Source organism: Dioscorea cayenensis, chromosome 1, assembly GCF_009730915.1.
Source record: "Dioscorea cayenensis subsp. rotundata cultivar TDr96_F1 chromosome 1, TDr96_F1_v2_PseudoChromosome.rev07_lg8_w22 25.fasta, whole genome shotgun sequence".
In the NCBI taxonomy this organism is placed as follows: domain Eukaryota; kingdom Viridiplantae; phylum Streptophyta; class Magnoliopsida; order Dioscoreales; family Dioscoreaceae; genus Dioscorea; species Dioscorea cayenensis.
In genome coordinates this window covers 30,410,658-30,430,670 of record NC_052471.1, presented here as the reverse complement: position 1 = coordinate 30,430,670, position 20,013 = coordinate 30,410,658, and the positions used below count along the sequence as shown (strand labels likewise).

General features: G+C 35.6%; 1 protein-coding gene across 1 annotated transcript; it reads left to right on the top strand.

Moving 5' to 3' along the window:
• The first annotated feature begins 1,523 nt into the window (after positions 1–1,523).
• On the top strand, positions 1,524–19,051 carry LOC120258853 (subtilisin-like protease 4). Its single transcript, XM_039266305.1, has 4 exons — positions 1,524–1,717; positions 2,413–2,491; positions 2,962–3,045; positions 16,814–19,051. Exons 1-4 carry the CDS (start codon positions 1,524–1,526, stop codon positions 19,049–19,051), a joined length of 2,595 nt encoding a protein of 864 aa, XP_039122239.1.
• The last annotated feature ends 962 nt before the right edge of the window (positions 19,052–20,013 follow it).

Here is a 20,013-nt window from a genome sequence, read left to right as displayed (position 1 = left end):
AGGTTGACCACAAGGGGTGTATAAAGAACCTTACGTACCATAATCAAAACCCTCTTTTGGTCATAACCTATGTTGTAAAGGAAATAAAACCCTTACTAGGAGGGATTACAAAAGTACCTCGTAAAAGGCAAATAGAGAATCGTACGCTCGCAACTTATGCCCATAAGCCACCCGTAAGCAGTTCAGGTTTAAGGTGCCACCAGTAATCTATGGGTCACCATTTTGATTTTTCTCCACTATTTTTCCCCTTGTTCCCTATTCCTACTTTTGAGCATTTCAGAATGGGTTGGGACCACTTTAGAAGCTTTAAATCGAGTCGACTTTTCACCTCTTTCTTCAACGTACAGCACTTCTCTTGATTTTCATGATAAAATTCTAATTTGATGTGATAAAATGTTGTCTCTCATGTTTTCGAAGTTATTAATCTAGTTTAGATCAAATGAATATATGATTTTTGAGCTTCAATGTACAAGAGATTTCCTTATAGCCTGAGCTAAATTCTTACCACCATAAAGACTAATGTAAAGGTAGGATCCTCAACTATTACAGCCATGAGTCGGCTCATAAATAGACCATAAGGCGTATGAAATCAAGAGAAATTTGTATTTTTTTGAGCTAATTTTTTTCATAATTTTTTCTTCTACAGGATGACTCGAGCAAAGAGGACTACCATTGACCCATCCAAGAGGGCAAGAACCAAGGCTTCGACCTTGAGATAGGAAACCACAGGTCCTTCTACACCCACAGTACCCTCGGAACCTATTTTTTCACCCTACACTTCTGAGAGCAGTATGACCACTTAAATAGGAAGTAGTTTGGTCAGTCCCACATGATGGACTGGTAATCCCTTATAAATTGGAATTGGAAAAGGAGGTACGAGGGATAACACAGACTGACAAATAGAACTACTTGTTCTAGGTTGAGGAGCCGACATACTGAGATACCACTTTGGATACCGTCAACACTTTCGTGGTAGACCATGGACTAATGGGATTCAATAGGGCCGTGTCTTTTGCTCCCAGTTGTTTGGAGAGCCCCAGAGCTAGAGCTACATAGAGGTCACTCTACTAATGGTGTTGTATGATATGAACTGTACCAGCAACCCTTTGTATGAGCAACTATTGGTCAATTTTTTACTTGGAGTAGCCCGATTGTAGCTTGAGGTTTTTAAGCAGGGGTTGTGACTATGAGCCATGTCCCATGAAGGCCTCATTCTTCATCCATCCAGCTCTTAGGTAATTCTAAGCAGTGATAGCTCATTCTTTTGCAGGATGAGCTGATATTAGATGTGTGGTGGGATGGCAGGAGCTTCTCTTCCTGCATAGCATTTGTCCCATACACATAGGCTACATGTTGCCAAACTTCATTGCACAACAGGACCATCATCTACACATCAGTGCAATCTTCACCGGTCCCTACAATCCAAGGTTGGTTAGGGGGATAGGACTAGTGGACTAGCTCAAGGGACGGGAGGTTGTGGGCGGAATGACACCCACAAGATAGGCATTTTGTGCCTTATGGGGATGGTCCTGCGTACGGGATCCAAATACATCCTCACCCCTAACACTATAGAGTTTCCTCCATTTCAGGGTGAGGATGGATTTGGGGAGGAGTTAGAGGACAAGTCTAGTAATGGTGACTGGCTGATCTCATCAACCACCGCCGCCCTAGTGCTTCTAGCCCAATCATGTCTTCTCGAAGCAGATCACGCCTCCAGGTGATGGAGACACATATAGAAGCACTGTCGGCTTAACATCAGGTGATTAGGGTAAACTAATGCATGATCATGGAGTCCCAAGTATGGATCAACGTCAACCTAGCCGTGCTCTAGATATTTTAGCTTGTTTGGTCCTTCCTCCTCCTACTTTCACTCCACCGATGATACCACACTTGTCGACCAACTCCACACCCACCTTCGATGATGCTAAGCCATAGATTTCTCTTTTTTTAGCATTTTATTTGTACTTTTTATATCTTTAATACTTGTATTCATCTTTTATAGCAATGGTTGGCCTTAGTAGTTTTGTACTCTATTTTTGGATGTTTAATGGATTTTTTTTCTTACTTTATTTTATTGACCGTATGATCTTCCTTGGCTTCATAGGACAAGTTGATACAATACCCAACACTCTCAACTTAAAAGGGATACTCACTTGGTCTTGTCTTGACCTTGGGTGTGGACCCCGCCCAACACTAAAGCATGCTTAGGATCCTAAGCTCTTGATTTGCACTTAATTCCATCTCCTTTGTCTCTATGCTTTTATTGTTTAGATGAGGTGATGAATTCCCGAAGAAATTTCTGGCTCCATCACATCCATGTCTTCCATTGGGTCCAGCCTTTAATTCCAATGTTTTCCTTTTTCTCCATCTTCTCCAATTGCTTCTTCTTCATTCCTTTGTCTTATGAGGAAGGTTGCTAGCTGGGAGGATTTTGAAGTTTGGATTTTCAACTGGGTTCTCTTTTCACCTCTCTTTTTTTCTGGTTATCGTGGTAAGCACCTAGCCATGCTTGGTTAAATTCTTTTAGAAGTGTTGTTGGTCACTAAAACCATGACTTTTCTTCTCTATCCTTTGTTTAGCTTGCCATAATTTGTTGAATAGCATGTTAGTTCTTATTATTTAGAAACCTTGGAATGTTGATGGCTAAATTCGGAGGTGTTCATGTTTGTTGTCTCTTAGTTCATAGCTCAAATTGTTGGTGAAATCCTTGAAGCTTAGTGTTAGCTCAAGGGCTTGTTCTTAACCATCCTTTTTTAAGATAGGTTTGACCTTTGTATTAGTTTAAAGAGTGATAAGTTGCACGATTCTTACTTACCAAGCTTGGTGGAGATTTTTGGACCTTATATGAGGATAGAACCAGCATGCTATAAGCCATGCATTTTGTGTATGATTTCATGTGTAGGTATATATATATATATATATTCTGTTAATTCTGGTTCTACATTTGTTATGTTGGTGGAGTGGTTTTGTAAAGTTGAAAGCAATGAGGGAAGTTTTTGTGGTGGTATTTGTTTGGATTTGGATGGTGGAGATGTTCTCATCAAGGTAAAAGTATTAGTTCAAGGCAAATGTCAAATGAGTGGAGGTTAAGCATTGGATCACTTTAATTTTAATCATGTTAATTATTTAAGATTTTAGGGTGTGTTTTAAATTCCTGCATGAGTGCTTGCAAGACAATTATTGTCATTTATTCTGTTTTTATTTTATTTTATTTTTATATTTTCGGTTGCTCTCTAGAGAATGCTTAGGGTAATACTTGATAAGTGTTTATACTTGAGATTAGAGTGATTTTGTTTTAACTATGGTAAATCGTTGGGTTTTAGGATCATTTTAGGGAGTGGCCTTAAATCTCATGATTTGGACTTAAGCTAATACCAGGTAAGTAATCCACCGATAACTCCGTATTTTCAATATTTGAGAAATTATTTTATTCGATAAAATAATTATCTAGTATTTTGTTATTTTATTTCGAATATATGTTATTTTTGTTAATATTGAAATTTTATTTTGAATATGTATTTTGAGATATTTTCCTTAATTAATTGTTTTTATTTAGTTTTTGACTTAGTAAATCTACCTTGGTGTGGTGTTAATTAAATGATTGCTACTCATTTTAACTTGGTTAATTATTGATTTATTATTTATACTTAGTGTGTGATTGCATTCAAATGATTACTTCAACATTTTTAAAATTCATTTATTTGCAGGCGTGGGTTGATAATTCTTCTATCATTTGGATTGACTTAGTTATTTCCATTTTTATTTATTTATTTATATAATCAATTAATTTAGTTTTGAAGGAGCTGGTGTTTTGGATAATTTTAAATATTTTATGTGATTAAATTTTTATATTTCATTTATGGTTATCTATTTATTTTCCCTAAAGTGAGATCTTGATATTTATTATTATTTCGGAGTATATATAAACTTGAGGAATTTAGAAATTTCTGAACTTGTACTCTGCAAATATTTTGTATCTGAATGTATTGGTCTCCAAATGAGCGATATGGAACCCTGTCAGTGGGGCGTTAAACCCTGACCTTGTTGACAAAAAATTCTGGAAAAATGAGACTGCAGTTTCTCACCTTATCTGTTGCATATTGCTCATTTGGAGACCAAAACATATATACTCAGAAACTATTAAACTCTGACAGTGCGGTGCCTTGCATTTCGCACTGTGTCTGTTACATATCGCTCATTCTGGAAAAATGAGAGCTGTTTCACACCGTGACCGCATTTCTGGAAAAAGAATATTTCCTGCCTTGAAGCTTCTGTATTTTTGATATCGCATTTCTGGTTTTCAATTTTTGGTGAATGACATATTTGAAAATATTTGAAAAACATATATACTTAGAAAATCCGGTATATTTGAAAACACACTTCTGTCATTTCTGGTTTAGTCTAACTATGGTTTGGAGACTTATGTTCATATTTAGAAATTTTTCTATATTTCTGATTTACAACTTTAAAATATGGTATTCTTTTGATTACATTATTCTGGAATAGTGGTATTACTTGAGAACTATACCTCTGTTGAATTATTTATTTTGTATTTGTTTAAACTATGTTTAAACTTATCCTTAATATTTGAAATCAAGATTTATAAACTCTATTGTTTTAAATCAATTTCTGGATTACTTATTGGGCTAGTGAGCTCATGGATTTGTTTTAAATCCTTTTCAGATTACGAGTGGTAGACCGGTGTGGACCTTGAAAGACAGTTTGTAGATGTTGTCTTGTTTTGTTGTAAAATTTGAATTCTTGTCATTGTCTGTCCCTGTGTCCCTCTATATTTTGTATTTTAGACTTCTTGTATCCTCGTATTATGTGCTCTGTAGAGTCTATAATCTTGTAACTCAGTTGGTTCATTATAGTTTTGCCTATCCTGAATCAGTTTCTAAGGCCTAGCAGGTCTACTGAGTTCACGCCCTGTGGGTCTATAGCCGTTTGTCTGCACACTGGGCCCGGCAAGCCGAGTTCGGGGCATGACATTGGGTGCAACCCTACCACTTTGACAAAATAGTGAATGCACTATGCCTATTCAAGGATTTTGTCCATTCAATTCTAAACTGTGGAAGTACTCGTCTTCATTCTACCTCCCATATTTTTGCATTGTTGTTATGTTTATGGTCTTTTTACACATATTGAGCATAATGTATGATTTTAACTGTGGGGAAGGGAGTTAGGATTACTTTAACTCTTTGCAGGCCAAGTTGTTAACCTATCAGAGTGTATTTGAATGATTAGTGGGGGTTTCATAGTATAGGGGTAGACATACTCTAGAATGTTTATATTTTGGGTTCTTTTTGTTTACAACTTCTCTATTGTAGCAACTTAGACTTTTGATGACTTTGTTTAGTTTGAGTTATCATTAAACTCAAGTGGAATAATTGAGAAAAAATTTTCAATTGTGAAAAGAACTGTTTGCAAAAGGAAATAGTAAAGACAGAAAGAGCTACACCTATTAGATATGTGAAGCTACTCTCTACAAGTCAAATACTATGTATGCCCTAATGAGAGAAAGAGCTACCTCTTTAGGTGAGTGAAAGCTACTGTCGCCTAAAGACGAGATGGAAAGAGCTCTCCTTTTTAAGTATGAAAGCCACTCTATGGGGCCCTGACAGAAAAAGCTACCTTAGGATCTGTGTGAATCTACCACCTTGGAGAAAAAAAATTAAATTTGTAAATTTTTGTTATACAAGTCTTCTAGTTCATAAGTGTTCCCCACAAGTACCTCTGTTTGATTCTTGTCTCCTCCTTACAGGTATAAGCAACTCTATTCAAGATTATTTAGTGTGTGTATGTGTTGCAATTCTCTAGTTTAAAATAAATGAACTAGAGAATTGCAACACATACACACACTAAATAATCTTGAATAGAGTTGCTTATACCTGTAAGGAGCAGACAAGAATCAAACAGAGGGATTTGTGGGAAACACTTATATCCATAAGCCAAACTATAAAAGTTATTCAGAGGAACTTACAAGGAACAACATATGCCTCTAAGGGAGGTCGCAAGTGGCACCTAGAGAAGTTTATAGTCCAACACTTACGACCATAAGTTGGACAGCAACAATGAGACAGAAGACCTTACAGTGGGCTTACGATCATAAGATACCCCCATAACACATGCGACTCATCATCTTCAACTCCATACGGCCTCATTCTTATACCCGTAAGAAGAACATAAGTGATTAGGTATAAAATATTCTAATGATGGTTTTTAAGGTATCTTTTGATGGCCAAGCTTAGGGAAAAAGAGGAAAAACATCTCTAGTTTTTCTAGAGCAATCCATAGAGGAGGAGAGACTAACCTACCTTCTAGTATACTATTGGATCCATCAAGGAGCACCCTTGGTGGCGTTTGTGGAAGATAGGAAGGGAGTTCATAGGCATCTCAATGGGCAAGAATATAATGGGGTTTCTTGTATGATTTCAATCATGTCTATTGTTTTTTTGTGAATTGTTTGATTGTTCTCCTTCAATGGAGAACTAATTTGTAGGTGTTTAGGGATAGATGAACTCTAGAATTTATAATTTGTTGACTTTGGTTGTGGATCTTGAATGTTTTTACATTGATTTATTAATTGCAATCTTTCATTATTAAATTCAATTGCATATATCTATTATCTTGGATTTTATTATAATAAGAGCCGTGAATCCATGTTTGATGGCCTTCTGTTATGAGTTAAAAGCCTCATCTAGCATAGGTAAGCCGCAATTCAAGGGGATTATTAGTTCACCTAGAGATAGTATACTTTGGAGTTAAGAGTTATCCTCCCATAATCCTCCCGAGTGAATTAACAAGTAATTCCATTCACGCTGAAATTGTAGGAAGTAATTTTAGGGAGAGATTCTGATTTTACTCTATATGGGATTGGGGATAATTACTTTAGAGGAGAATTGTTTATTTTTTAAAAGGGTTGCTTATTCTAGGAAAAGGTTCATAGAGTGTATTGTAGTCATATAGTTATCTATATTAGAGCTGTATGGGACTAGTTAGTACTCATCTTAAGAAAGAGGGTAACATATTTTAGCAGCTATCTCATTCAATTAGACTATAAAGAACTTATATAACCATTGTCCAGGACCTAACAACCTAGAGGAAATCTATGCCCAGACATCCCTTTTTATGCTTGTTTAGCCATGTTTTCTTTGGGTAATTTTTATTCTTATTTTTAGTTCATGTACTCTTCACTTTTTCTTATTAGGTTAATTGTCAGACTTAGATTTAGTACTAGTATGCTCTAATTCCTTGTGGACCGATACCTTACTTCTTAGCACACTTTATTACTTCATTAGCACGTACACTTGCGTTCTGTAGATGACTACGATTGTTTTATCTATCATGGCCATAGATCCACAAGTTGGAAAACCTAATAGGCCTCCAAGGCCTTAGAACTTGACTTAGGGTAGAAAATATAACAAACCAACTTAGTTATATGATGGTTCCGGTGGGGGTGTGATGTGCTAATGTCACTCAAAAACTCACTCAAGGTTTGAACACACATACACACAATCAAACAAGAGTAAGAAGACAAGAAAATTGGTAACCCAGTTCGGCACAACCTTGCCAACATCTGGGAGGCCAGACCCGAAGAAATAATCCACTAAAAGAGATTTAATAACAAGGAGTACAACACTCTCTCAACACAAACAATATCCTCTCTAGATTGCCCGATGGCCACTCACTCAACTCTCACCTAAGAGTCTCTCACTTGTTGCCTCATCCTAAATCTTCAAGAAGGATCTCTTATATAGACGCACCGACGTCTAAACCTTCCTCTTTTAGAATTCTCTGCGGCTTCCTAACTTGAACACCTTCCAAAGTTAGATGTTGCAACACCCAGTTGCAACATGGGCCACCTTATTGAACAAGACTGAGTTCTAGCCAGTTGCACCTGAATCTGTGACCTTCAACCTCCCGGTTCCTTCAGTCTGCCTCATAGTAGTTGACTCAACCCGAGCTCCTCCTGCCTATAGCTTCTTCCTTTCTCTCATCACTTCAATAGGTCTCCCTCTCCTGAGGGATGTGTCTACCAAGGCACACGCAACCATCTCACCAAAGATAGTCACCGAAGATCTCCCGATCTTCTTTCCAAACTTGGCCCAAGTTTGGTCTTCCCAAATGATCTTCGTTTGGCTCATGGAAATATTGTTACTAAACTTGATCTCATCTTCATCCAAGTTTAGCCCTCAATATCTTCAAGCATGATCTTCAATTATCCATGCTTGGATCTTCAAATCTCTAATCATATCTCTTGCAATCTTTAAACAATCTCCACACATGATTAGCCTCCTTGAATAGTTCCGCCCATAGATAGCTCTTGGATCTTCCTTCAAATTGTGTTGCTAAATATGGTCTTGATAATCTCCATGGTTTGATCTTACCTTATTTAGTTAGTGTCTTTAAATACTTTCACACTAAACTAAACATGTTCGTGCCTTCTTTAATTTGTGTCTTCAAATAGCTCTTACTAAGTTCCACACAATCTCCATGATCTTCTCTTCTTGTTAATGATAGAATATTCCTCTCCCTCTTTAAAATAAATCTTTATAAAAAGGAGCTCTTATCAAAGATATGATTTATCATCCCGAATCTTACCAAGGATAGATAAACATTCTTTAAATAAAACTTGCCTTTCTTAAAGAGATTCTTTAGACTTGATGCACTTTCCAAAAATAGTTTAACATCACATGACTTTCTTGAGAGGAATAAAATCTCCACCTTGATCTTCATATCCCTTGAAGCTTCATTAATATTTCGCCACGTCATTATCCTAGTCATCTCTTCCTTTGGTGGGTCATCACATGCCATGTCACTACTTGGCTTGTCATATAATGCCAATCCATGTCAATAGACTTAACATTATAAAATTACAAATTTCAAGGAGTACAACATAGTCCAGGGATACATGAAAACCAAAAATAGAAATACGGGGTCCAAACAAGACAAATACAACAACTCAAATACTACAACAAAGAAAAATATCATCTACTAATGGCTTACTAAGCCCACATCGGTCTACTACTTTTGATCTGGAAAAGATTTGAAACAATTTTATGAAGGGAAAATTGTTTGCATACCCTTGCAAAGCCATGAAATTACTTAAATACCCCCATAAAAATACTATTTGCTTGCATATCCCCATAAAACTAACTTTTTTACTTATATATCCCTGTCGTTAGTTACCATTAGCCACCGTTAGGGTTTATAAAATTAACCATAGTTCCCACTTAACATTACTTAACAAAATTACCCAATTACCCTTAACATCATCCAACCTAAGCCATCTGAGAAAAATTCCCAAACATCTCAACCACTCAATCGCCATCTTTTGAGGTTACCTTCTCACCAATCCCTTTAAGCCACACCATCTCACTCACTGGCTCTTTCAAATCAGCGTCTGAGACGTCTACACCATCCCCGGAGATTTCAACCTAACCCTGCTGGACCATCTCAACGCCAGCTACTCCCGACTCTGTGGCTTCTACGCATGTGCTGTTACCTTTACCGTCAGAAGTCTTAGCGTGATCAATACCGTCGCTAGAGCTTACTCGGAGAAACTCCCAATTGTGTTCATCGTCAGCGGGCCAAACACCAATGAATGCTGCACTAATCGGATCCTCCACCACACTATCGAATCACTCAAAAATTCATGATTTTTAATAATTTTTAAAAATAATTAAAGCGTATATAAAAAAATTACATTAGTTATCTATAATTTTAAAAATATAACAGGGGGATATAAGCAAATATAATTGATGGATATATTAACAAACCCATAATGGTCATTTGTTGAATGGAATGAGTAATGTCTACAAAATAAGAAAAAAAAATTTAAATTTGTATATAAGCAAACCCATTTTGGTAATTTACCCTTATTCCATCCATTGATTTAAGGGTGTTTTGCAAGTGTACCCCTGAATAATTTTGAAATTACATATTTACCCTTGAATAGAAAATAATTGCATACACACCCATGAATAATACATATAATTGTGTATATACCCCTGGGGTTCAAATTAGTTAAAAAATCATCCGTTAACAAACAACAATTATATAAAATGACCATTATACTCTTTGCATATATACCCTTGAAAAGTTTTTTTATTATAAAATAAAGTGTACAAGGGTTATTTTAGACTTTTTGTATATCTTAATCCAAGTTATAACTATAGTTAATAAAGTTTGATTAACTTCTATTAATGAAATATAACAGTATGGGCATATCCGCAATTACCTATATTTTTCAGGGTATATATACAATTATGTTTTTTCTAAGGGTAAATATGCAATTATAGAACTTTTGAGGGGTTTATAAGCAATTTTCCCATGATTTAACACCATTAAGAGTCAACTTAACCATAGGGCCAAATAAGCAAATATAATTGATTTGTAGGGGTATATAAGCAAATACATTTTTATGAGGGTATTTGAGCAAATTCATGATTTTACAGGGGTATGCAAGTAAAAAACCCTTTTATGAACTTACTAGTCTAGTAAATAATTGTAAGGGTTGGTGCCCTTACATACGGTCTCCATCTGATATGATGCTTATATCATGCAGGATGGAACTTTGCGTTGGTCGCGGGAGTGCAACAGGGCGAGCCAGTATGGCCTGATCGAGTGGTGCCGAGTCAGGCAGATGCGCACGGGCACACAGCCGCGTGGACCGGGCAGCGCGCATGGACGCATGGCCGAGTGTTATGACCGAGAGTGGGTGCATTAGCCCGCCGGACCATGTTGCCAAGACGATATCGTGCTTGCTCATGACCGTGAACGTAGGCACTTGACCGAGAGGGCACGTATGTGCGTGCCATGACGGATGCGAGTTACCGAGAGGGACACTCGGCCGTTACCGAGATGCTTTTTTGATAGCTGGCTGGTACCGAGAGATATCAGTATGACCGGGCTGGCGCGTGACGCTACCAAGGCTGGAGGGCGCATCGGCTAAGGACGCTACCGAGAGATGGTTGCTGGATGAACAGTGTCGTTGGGCGGCACTGTAGCGCGATCCAGGTGCAATACAGGGAACAGTGTTGTGTTTTTCGGCACTGTAGCAATGTGTTTGTTTTGATGGGACAAGTTGACTTCATCTCACCCTTTGATCAAGATCATGGTAATCTTATCCTATCCTTGGATTTCCCTATATAAAGGCTCTCAATCCCTTAGAGAGGGGAGGTTGGATAAGCTCTTGGTTGTGTCTTAGCCATGGTTGTATTCCTTCTCATTCATTAGAGAGTTTCATGATTTTCTCTCTTATACTTGGTTTCCTATGATGTCTTTGATGATGCTTGTATGCTTGTATGCCTTGTTTACTTGATAGGCATCCTTGGTTGCTTGTTTCTTGGGTGGTTTTTATCCTAGGTACTCGGTAGGCTGGCTTGTCGCCTTGGTGGCGTGACAAGCTCAGCACGGTGGATCGTTGGTGCGATCGGGAGCGCCATGACAATAATCCATTGAGAGAAATACTTGGGATTAACAAGATTTAAGAAACATAATTTTAAATATAAAAAATAATCAAGACTCAACATGGATTTACCGAAACTTAACAAAATACGTAATCAATTAAATCAAAAGAAAAATGGTTTCAAAGTACACCATTACTCAAAAATACTATAACCAAAGAAATACCATATTTTGAAATGTAGTGCAAAAATATATGAATTACCAACTAAGAGTATATGTCTCCAATTTCACTATACTTATCAAATGCCATTGATTTATTCTTTGTGACCCGAAATAAAATATTAGAGGTCATTTATTTATCTTTGATGACCAAAGCCAGAATTTTGTAAGTCATTATTATTTCACCGATGGACCGGTGTGAAACTCCATTTTCTTTTTCTAGAAATTTATGTCGACAAAGCCAATGTTTAACCCCCACTATCAAGGTTATGTAAGTTAATTTGGATGCTAGTTATTCAAATGCCAAAATAAAATGTGCAACTGAAGTCCAAAGTTGTCAAAATGTTTTCCAAGTACTCATACAAGCACAAATTAATCTCACAATCCCACTTTAGATAAAAATAAATAATTATTTTTCGATAAATTAGTAAACAAAATGGTAGCTAGCCGCCATAAAATAATGGAATTGAACAAATAAATAATAATTAGATAAATAATGAACAACTAATGGGTTGTTTGGCATTGTTCCCAATTCATTTTTTCCCAATTCTATGTTTTGGAAACAAAACTAATAAAAAAAAATTTGGAGCAATGGTTTTATTTTAAAAAATTTTAGCAATAATTCTCATGTCTCATCAAGAAACAACATTTTTTAAAACATTTTCAAAATTCCTCCTCACCATGAAACTGCTTCTCTTCAACTCCTCTCTCTCTCTCTCTCTCTCTCTCTCTCTCTCCATTTAGTTTTTAATTTTTATTTTTTAAAAAAATATCAATTTTTATAAAAAAAAAATTATTATTTGGCCTTGATATTTTACAAATTGATTTATACAATATAAGAGTTATGTTTTTAGAAAATATTTGTGACAATTATTGTTTGAACCCTAATTTTTATAAAATGAGATATAATATATATAAAAAAATTCCAAAAAAATATTTGTAAAAATCTATTCTTTGAGCTATTGATCAGTTTCTACTTGATCTTCCAAAAAAAAATTTATGAGTACGTTTTTATATTACCCCTCCTCCCTTTTAATTTTTTTTACAAATCAGATGGGTCCAATATGAATATATATATATATATATATTACAAATTTTTAAGGTGAATTCCCAAAATTGTTTTCTAATTATTTGAGTCAGCACCCAAACCCTACATCTTCCTTCAGGTTATGCCATTAACCCAAAGAAAGCTACAATAAATGGTTCATGTTAGAGATAAAATTGCAACTAAGTTATTGAAAGATTATCAACATATATAAATTTTTTTAGTTTCAAATGGTGCAAATTTTATGAGATATTTTTTACCCATTGAATACTAGTCTATGTTATTAATTTTATTTAATAATACAATCAGGTAAACTAATATGAAAAAAAAAAATTTATAAAAAAATATAAAAAATATGGATCTGAAAAAAATGATAAAAAAAAAGTGACATAATAATTTCACTACAAGAAAACAGGGGCATCAGGGACGGAAATTTTTGTCACTAAAAGATCAAATTCCGTGGGTGATAACTTTCACTGACAGAAAATTCCGTCGAAATTTCTGTTGCTAAAAACGAAGTGGCTAATACTATTCCGTTGGTAAAAATAATTCCATTAGTGATGTTTGAAGTATCACCAACGGAATTTTCCGTCGTTGAAAGTTTTCGTTACCAACGGAATTCCGTCACTGAAAGTGTTTATTACCAATGGAAGTCCGTCACTGAAAGTGTTTATTACCAACGGAATTCCGTCACTGAAGATGTTTATTACCAACGGAATTCCGTCTCTAATAGTCTATATCACCAATAGAATTCCGTCACTGAAAATTTTTATCACTAATTAAATTACATCCCTGAAAGTTTTTATTACCAATGGAATTCCATTTTTAATAATATTTATTACCCATGAAATTTCATCTATGATAGTATTTTTCTTTTTTTTTATTATTTAATTTTCCGTTGCTTCATTTCCCTATGTAATCAATACCACTTCACAAACTCTATATAATAAACAAAATATTTATTCATAATAAAGAAACAAGCTCAATAGTATTCAAAGCAAATAAGTTCAATCTTTCATCATATCTAAAAACATGTTCATACATAACCAAAACATTGATAAGAGAAATCTTTCTTGAGATCCTTTAGTATTTTGTTGTAGCTGAACTCTTTTTCCAATTATTGTACAATGGTTAGACTCTTCCTCCCGTTGTGCTGTTATACGCTCACATATACATACTCTTTTGCTCCAACGCCAAAATCATCTTCATCAGCTTTGGTAAAAAGGATATGCAACAAGATGATTAAGAATGAGACGATCATTCTTTTAATTAAGAATGATAAACTAGTAAAACAAAAGGTAAAAAATTAAAAATAGTAACAAGAGAAAGATACTGTCAGTGAATGGAACATGAACTATCATTAGAAATTGACTCTCTAACAGTGAATGGAATTGGTGCCCTCTCCTGCTCATAATGATTCAGAAAGGGAAGAAATGGAGAGCTCTTTCTATGTTATTTATTTTATTTTATTATTTGAGAATTCTACTAATGTTATCCCCTGCAAACCAAATATTATCTTTTGGAAGCTTTGCACATCATCTTACTAGCATATCTCTTATTTGTATTATTTTAATATCTTACCTTCAATTCTGGTAAAATTTTACGCTAATTAAATGTGTTTTTATTTTAATTTTTTTAAAATACACAAACAATTAGTGTATCCAAATACGCTTTTGTTTTCAAAAAATCGATAACAAAGCAAAAAAAAAAGCCCAAAAAAAATAAAAATAAAAAAACAAAAAATAATGTCAAACGATCCCTAAATAAGTAAAAGAAGGAACGAAAGAGTGAATATATAAATTGATAAAAAAAATAAATGAAAAAGATAACAAATCTAGAATATAGAGAGTAACACAATGTGAATACTAAATAAATGGCAATAATTAAATATTTGATAACTAATGAATAAATAAAAAAAGATAATTATTGAATAAATAAAAAAGATAATTATTTACTAATTGATTAATCAAATAGCATATTTTTGACAATCCATGATTTTTTTTTGACACTTCATAATTTATTTTGTGACAAAAATAATTGACATAGCTATAATGTGACGTTTGCATATGTCGCACGTAAAGTTTAGCATTTGGCAACAACAATGTGCATATCGTCATAATATATCTATAGTGACAGTGAAAAGGTGACGATTGTTGTGACAGACATTAACATTTTTTTAACGAATAGGCAACAAGCACTCCCATTTGAGGGATTATCAAAGGATAGGTAGGTACGGATGTGCATCAGTTACGATGGTTTTCGAACCTCCTAATAAAATCCCCATGCCTGCAACCTTAGAGGAATAAAACTACTATTTCTCTTATAGTGAACTCACACCCAGATTGTAAATAGTACTAATAAACAATATTTAAGCCGAATATACAGTACATGAACAACATAGGTACAGTACTGCGCTATGGGAAAGATTCGAACCCTTGCCCACTCTCTTAGCACTATTGTGTGCTACCATTGGGCTATCCAATGGTTAACAAGTCATGAGCTTTTTGACAATTTTTTTCTATTCTATTGTTATTATTTTTTCTCTTTTGTTTTTTCAATTATTATATAACAAAAATATTCTTTCAAACAACATAAAATGTTTAGAAAAAAAATAAAATAAAACAGAGAGCTTCATTATAAAATGATTTTTTTTTCTCTCGTTTGATTGTCCCAGAACGCTTTTAATTGACATGTCATCAACTTAATACATATATATAATTAAAAAAATACACTTGACGGTCTTCCAAATCGGCCCCACATCAACATGTCATATATATAATAATAATAATAATATATATAATTAAAAAATATATGGGATGGGGCCGACATCAACAAGCATGTCGTCACTTATACATTAAAAACATCTGTATCTCAAATATTATGTTCTTCACAAATAAAAAGATCAAATTAAATATTTTGAAAACATACATAAATAAATATTTTAAAAAAAATTACAAGTATTTTTTTATAATATAAATTGATTAATTGAATATAAAAGTATATAAATAAATAAATAAATTTTATAAAATATTTTAAATTTAAGTAGGTAGTATTGTTTGGTTAGAGAATAAACACTATTCTATCAATACCGAATCAAAATCTTCTAACAATTTTTAGGTTTTTGCGAAAGGAATTGAATTATTTAAATAAATATATATTTTTTTAATTAATTTGAAAAATATTAATAATAGTAAAAAGTTATTATTATTATTATTATTATTTAAATTTGAAAATAATTTTTTTATCCCAAACTCTTATCCCCTATGAAACATAATCATTCTTTAATCATTTTTTCAAAAAAAAAACAAAAAACAAAAGAAAACTTTTTTCAGGTTAGATGGATAATATATGATGTCAGTAATATTCCACAGCACACAAGATGCTCATGATCCAATTACTTCAATATTGTGCTTGCTGTAAAGTAAGTACAAAGTACATCAGCCTCAAACAAGAGTAGTACTTGTCAACTAGATCATATGCTTATTAGATTGTATCATTAATATAAGTGAATGTAATCAATGCATAAAAAGGGCTCATACACATCATCCTTAAACTTCTCCATATTGTGGACATAATCCCTTAAACTATACGTTAGTCTAGTGAGCTGAGACCTTCAGTATGAATAATTCAATTTTAAAAAAACACTCTTTAATGGGAATCGAATACTCTATCAAAAGAGACATAATCACGGAGAGGAGGACAGCATACGCCTTGCATTGCAGAATGATAGTAAGATAGTATGGGTTTCATAGCATCCAAAGGCTGAACATGCTCTGAAGTTCAAAATTATCAACGAAATCCTTCATCTCCAATTGTATTCCCCGTCTGAATCCAATGTGGTATCCTATACTACAAGAAAATAATTTATCATAATTTAGATGAGATGCATATGCCTTTATCAAATAATAACAATGCGCGCAGCAATGTGGCATCTTAAATGACGGAAGGATTGTCTATAAATTGGGATATCAGGATAACATGAGCCACTGCAAGACATACCCATCTTGGCTGTTTGATCTCTTTCATTAGTTATTTCAAATCACCACTCAAATGGGAGAGTTCAAGTGTGGGTTCACTTCTTTCTCGGTTCTTCTCCTTTTTATCTCTTTTAACTTGGGTTTCTTGGTTCATGGCCAGCTACTACCCATAGTCAATGACTATGGAGAAAATACTAGCCAAATCCAAATCTACATTGTTCATGTACTAAAGCCAGAGGGTTCAAATTTCTTGAGCGCCGAGGATTTAGAGAATTGGCACATGTCCTTTCTACCCAATACTACTCTAGACACAGGCGAGCCACGATTGCTTTACTCATATAAAGAAGCAATTAGCGGGTTTGCAGCAAGATTAACTCCTGCAGAAGTGAGAGCCATGGAAAATATGGATGGATTTTTGGGTGCTGAGCCAAGCCAGCGGCTCGAGCTCCAAACAACCTATACTCATGAGTTTCTAAACTTAAGCACATTATTTGGTGCTTGGTCCACAAGTAACTCCTTTTACGGCGAGGGAATTGTCATAGGAGTGTTGGATACCGGAATTCACTTGCCCCATCCATCTTTTGAAGATACAGGAATGCCACCACGCCCAAGAGGATGGAGGAACATAAGTTGTTACCTTCCAAGGCCGTCTTGTAATGGTAAAGTTATTGGGGCACAATCTTTCAAACAAGGTAATACGACTAATCCACCAACTGACATAGACCAAGGTCATGGAACGCATGTGGCTGGCATTGCAGCGGGCAACTTTGTCGATAATGCGGAGGTCCTCGGCCAAGCTCGTGGAAGAGCTGCAGGGATGGCTCCAAGAGCATTTATATCAGTGTATAAGGTGTGTTGGGGTGATATAGGTTGCGAAAAAAGTGGTATCATAGCAGGCATTGACAAAGCTATGCAAGATGGGGTGCATATCCTTCAAATGTCCTTTGGGTTACCAAAGAATTCCTTGCCCACTTCCTTCGAAGGGGACTCTGTTGCTGTTGCCACATACTCGGCAATGCAAAAGGGGATCTTTCCCTGTACAGCGGCTGGCAACAACGGCCCAAACCCGAGGACACTAAGTCATGCTGCTCCGTGGGATATGGTTGTCGGTGCAACCAGTACAGATCGAAGAATAAGAGCAACTGTGACGCTTGGGAATGGAAAGCAATTCCATGGGGAAACTGCCTATCAACCTAACACAGTCACTAATAAGTTTCTTCCTCTTGTTTTTCCAGGCAGCAATGGACAAGCGGACCAACAGTTTTGCAAGAACAATTCATTAAATGGCATCAATGTTCGGGGAAAAATTGTGATGTGCTATATTGGAAATATAAAGAGCATTGATAAAGGTGATTTCGTCAGGAATGCTGGGGGCGCAGGCATGATCCTTATGAACTTTAATGTCTTAGGATTTACGACATCTTCAGAAGCTCACCATCTCCCTGTATCACATGTGAGTGATAAAGACGCCATTGAAATTAAAGCTTATTTTGCTAACAGCTCTTCACCAACAGCAAAGATCACCTTTGGTGGAACCATATTTGGCGCTCGCCCAGCTCCCGCGTTAGCCTACTTCTCATCGAGAGGCCCTGCTAGGTATAATGGAAACATTGTTAAGCCAGATGTCACTGCACCTGGAGTGAATATTCTATCTGCATGGCCAGTAGAAGTTGGGCCTTTTCCATCTGGTCTAACAACAAAGACGTTCAATTTCTTGAGTGGCACATCCATGGCCACACCTCATGTTTCTGGAATTGTGGCTCTTATCATGAGCAAGTTAAAGAATGACAACAAGCGTCAATGGTCAACATCAGGGATCCAATCAGCACTCATCACCACGGCGAACACATTCGACTTAGATGGAAAACCAATCTTTGATGAAGCAACTTTGAACAGCAGTGCTAACATTCTCCAACGGGGAGCAGGGCAAGTCAATGCAACAAATGCCATGGATCCAGGTCTCCTCTACAACATTGAACCAAATGATTATATCGCCTATCTTTGCGGAATTTTTTTTAATAATAGCCAAACAGTCCAAAAATTCACCCAGATTAATAACACCCAATGTACTAGATCCATTTCTGGTGAGCAACTCAATTATCCCTCAATAGGCATACCGATGAAATCAAGATTAGCAAGGATCACTGTCAGTAGAACAGTAACAAACGTAGGTGATGCTAGGGAAATCTACAGTGCCAAGATCGTAGAACCACCAAATGTGAAAATTGACCTATCTCAATACAGCCTTAGCTTCACCAGAGTTGAACAACAAATTACCTACATTATCACATTCACTATGAAAGGTTCTCATCCAGGCTCTGGGGTTATTGAACAAGGAGAGTTATCATGGGTGTCAGACAAGCACACTGTCACAAGTCCCATCTACATCGCATTCTAAAGAACTCATAAATGTAGTTAGTAATCACCTCATGTAATAAGCTTGCATAAGCTGATTGTGTTACCTTGCCAAAACTTCTTGTGAGAATGATGTTTTTAAAGCAATCTGATGCGCTAGTACTTTTGCATTTAGTTTCATTACTATTTCTTATGTTACTCCTGTTAAAGAGCAATCAATTCAAGCAAAGGAAATCAATGCTAGTTATTTAAACAATCTTTGATTAGTAAACTATTAAAATAAAATACTTTAGTGACTTTGTCCCATTTTTCTCAGAGGGACCTCTAGGTCAAGGACGGCAACATGGTTAGCCATGATACCATAATTTAAGAAACAGACAACCGTATTTCTATCCATTTCCATGAAAATTCCCAAAAATTCTGCTTCTCCCATTCACAGTTCTCAAGGAAAAACTGAAATCTCCATAAATAGTATTATTTCAGGATTTCATTCAGATCCATACTTAAAGGGCAACATAACTTAACTCATAGAACTTTACTGCTAAGCATATTGTAACATTCCCTTACAAAGTGGGGGTGAAAACTGGTTCTGTTGACAAGTCAGAGGAAGGCCATGTTGGCATATCGGGGGAACGCCAATCACAAGAAGCATTGGTTGAGGATACAACCCATCCCAAGGTACGAGTAGGTGTAAGGTGCAGGAGTGCCAATCGCGCGTACGAAGATTTCGTGATAGTGCGAGAAGATTGAGATTTTAATGAGTAAGGGATGAAGAGGGGGGTGTGGTTCATCTGATGGTTGCTTTGGCCTGCCTGTGAAGCTAGGAAGTTGTCTTGGAAGGAGGAGTTTGACTGGTGTGGAGCTTCTTCACCTTGTTTTGTATGTTGCTTTTGCTTCTGTAATAGCTTATGTCTCTCCGAAGTGTATGTTCTCATATATGTAAGACTGTATGCCTGCATGCTTCTGTTCATTAGTGAAGGATTAAGATGGTTTGTAATGTAGTGT

Bases quoted from the DNA above. Each gene is read 5' to 3' on its own strand.
- LOC120258853 (XM_039266305.1), top strand. From the start codon at position 1,524: ATGGTCCTGCGTACGGGATCCAAATACATCCTCACCCCTAACACTATA. The intron at 2,492-2,961 runs GTAAGCACCTAG...ATGTTGGTGGAG, and splicing joins CTTTTTTTCTGGTTATCGTG to TGGTTTTGTAAAGTTGAAAG. The intron at 3,046-16,813 runs GTAAAAGTATTA...GTTCATGGCCAG, and splicing joins GTGGAGATGTTCTCATCAAG to CTACTACCCATAGTCAATGA.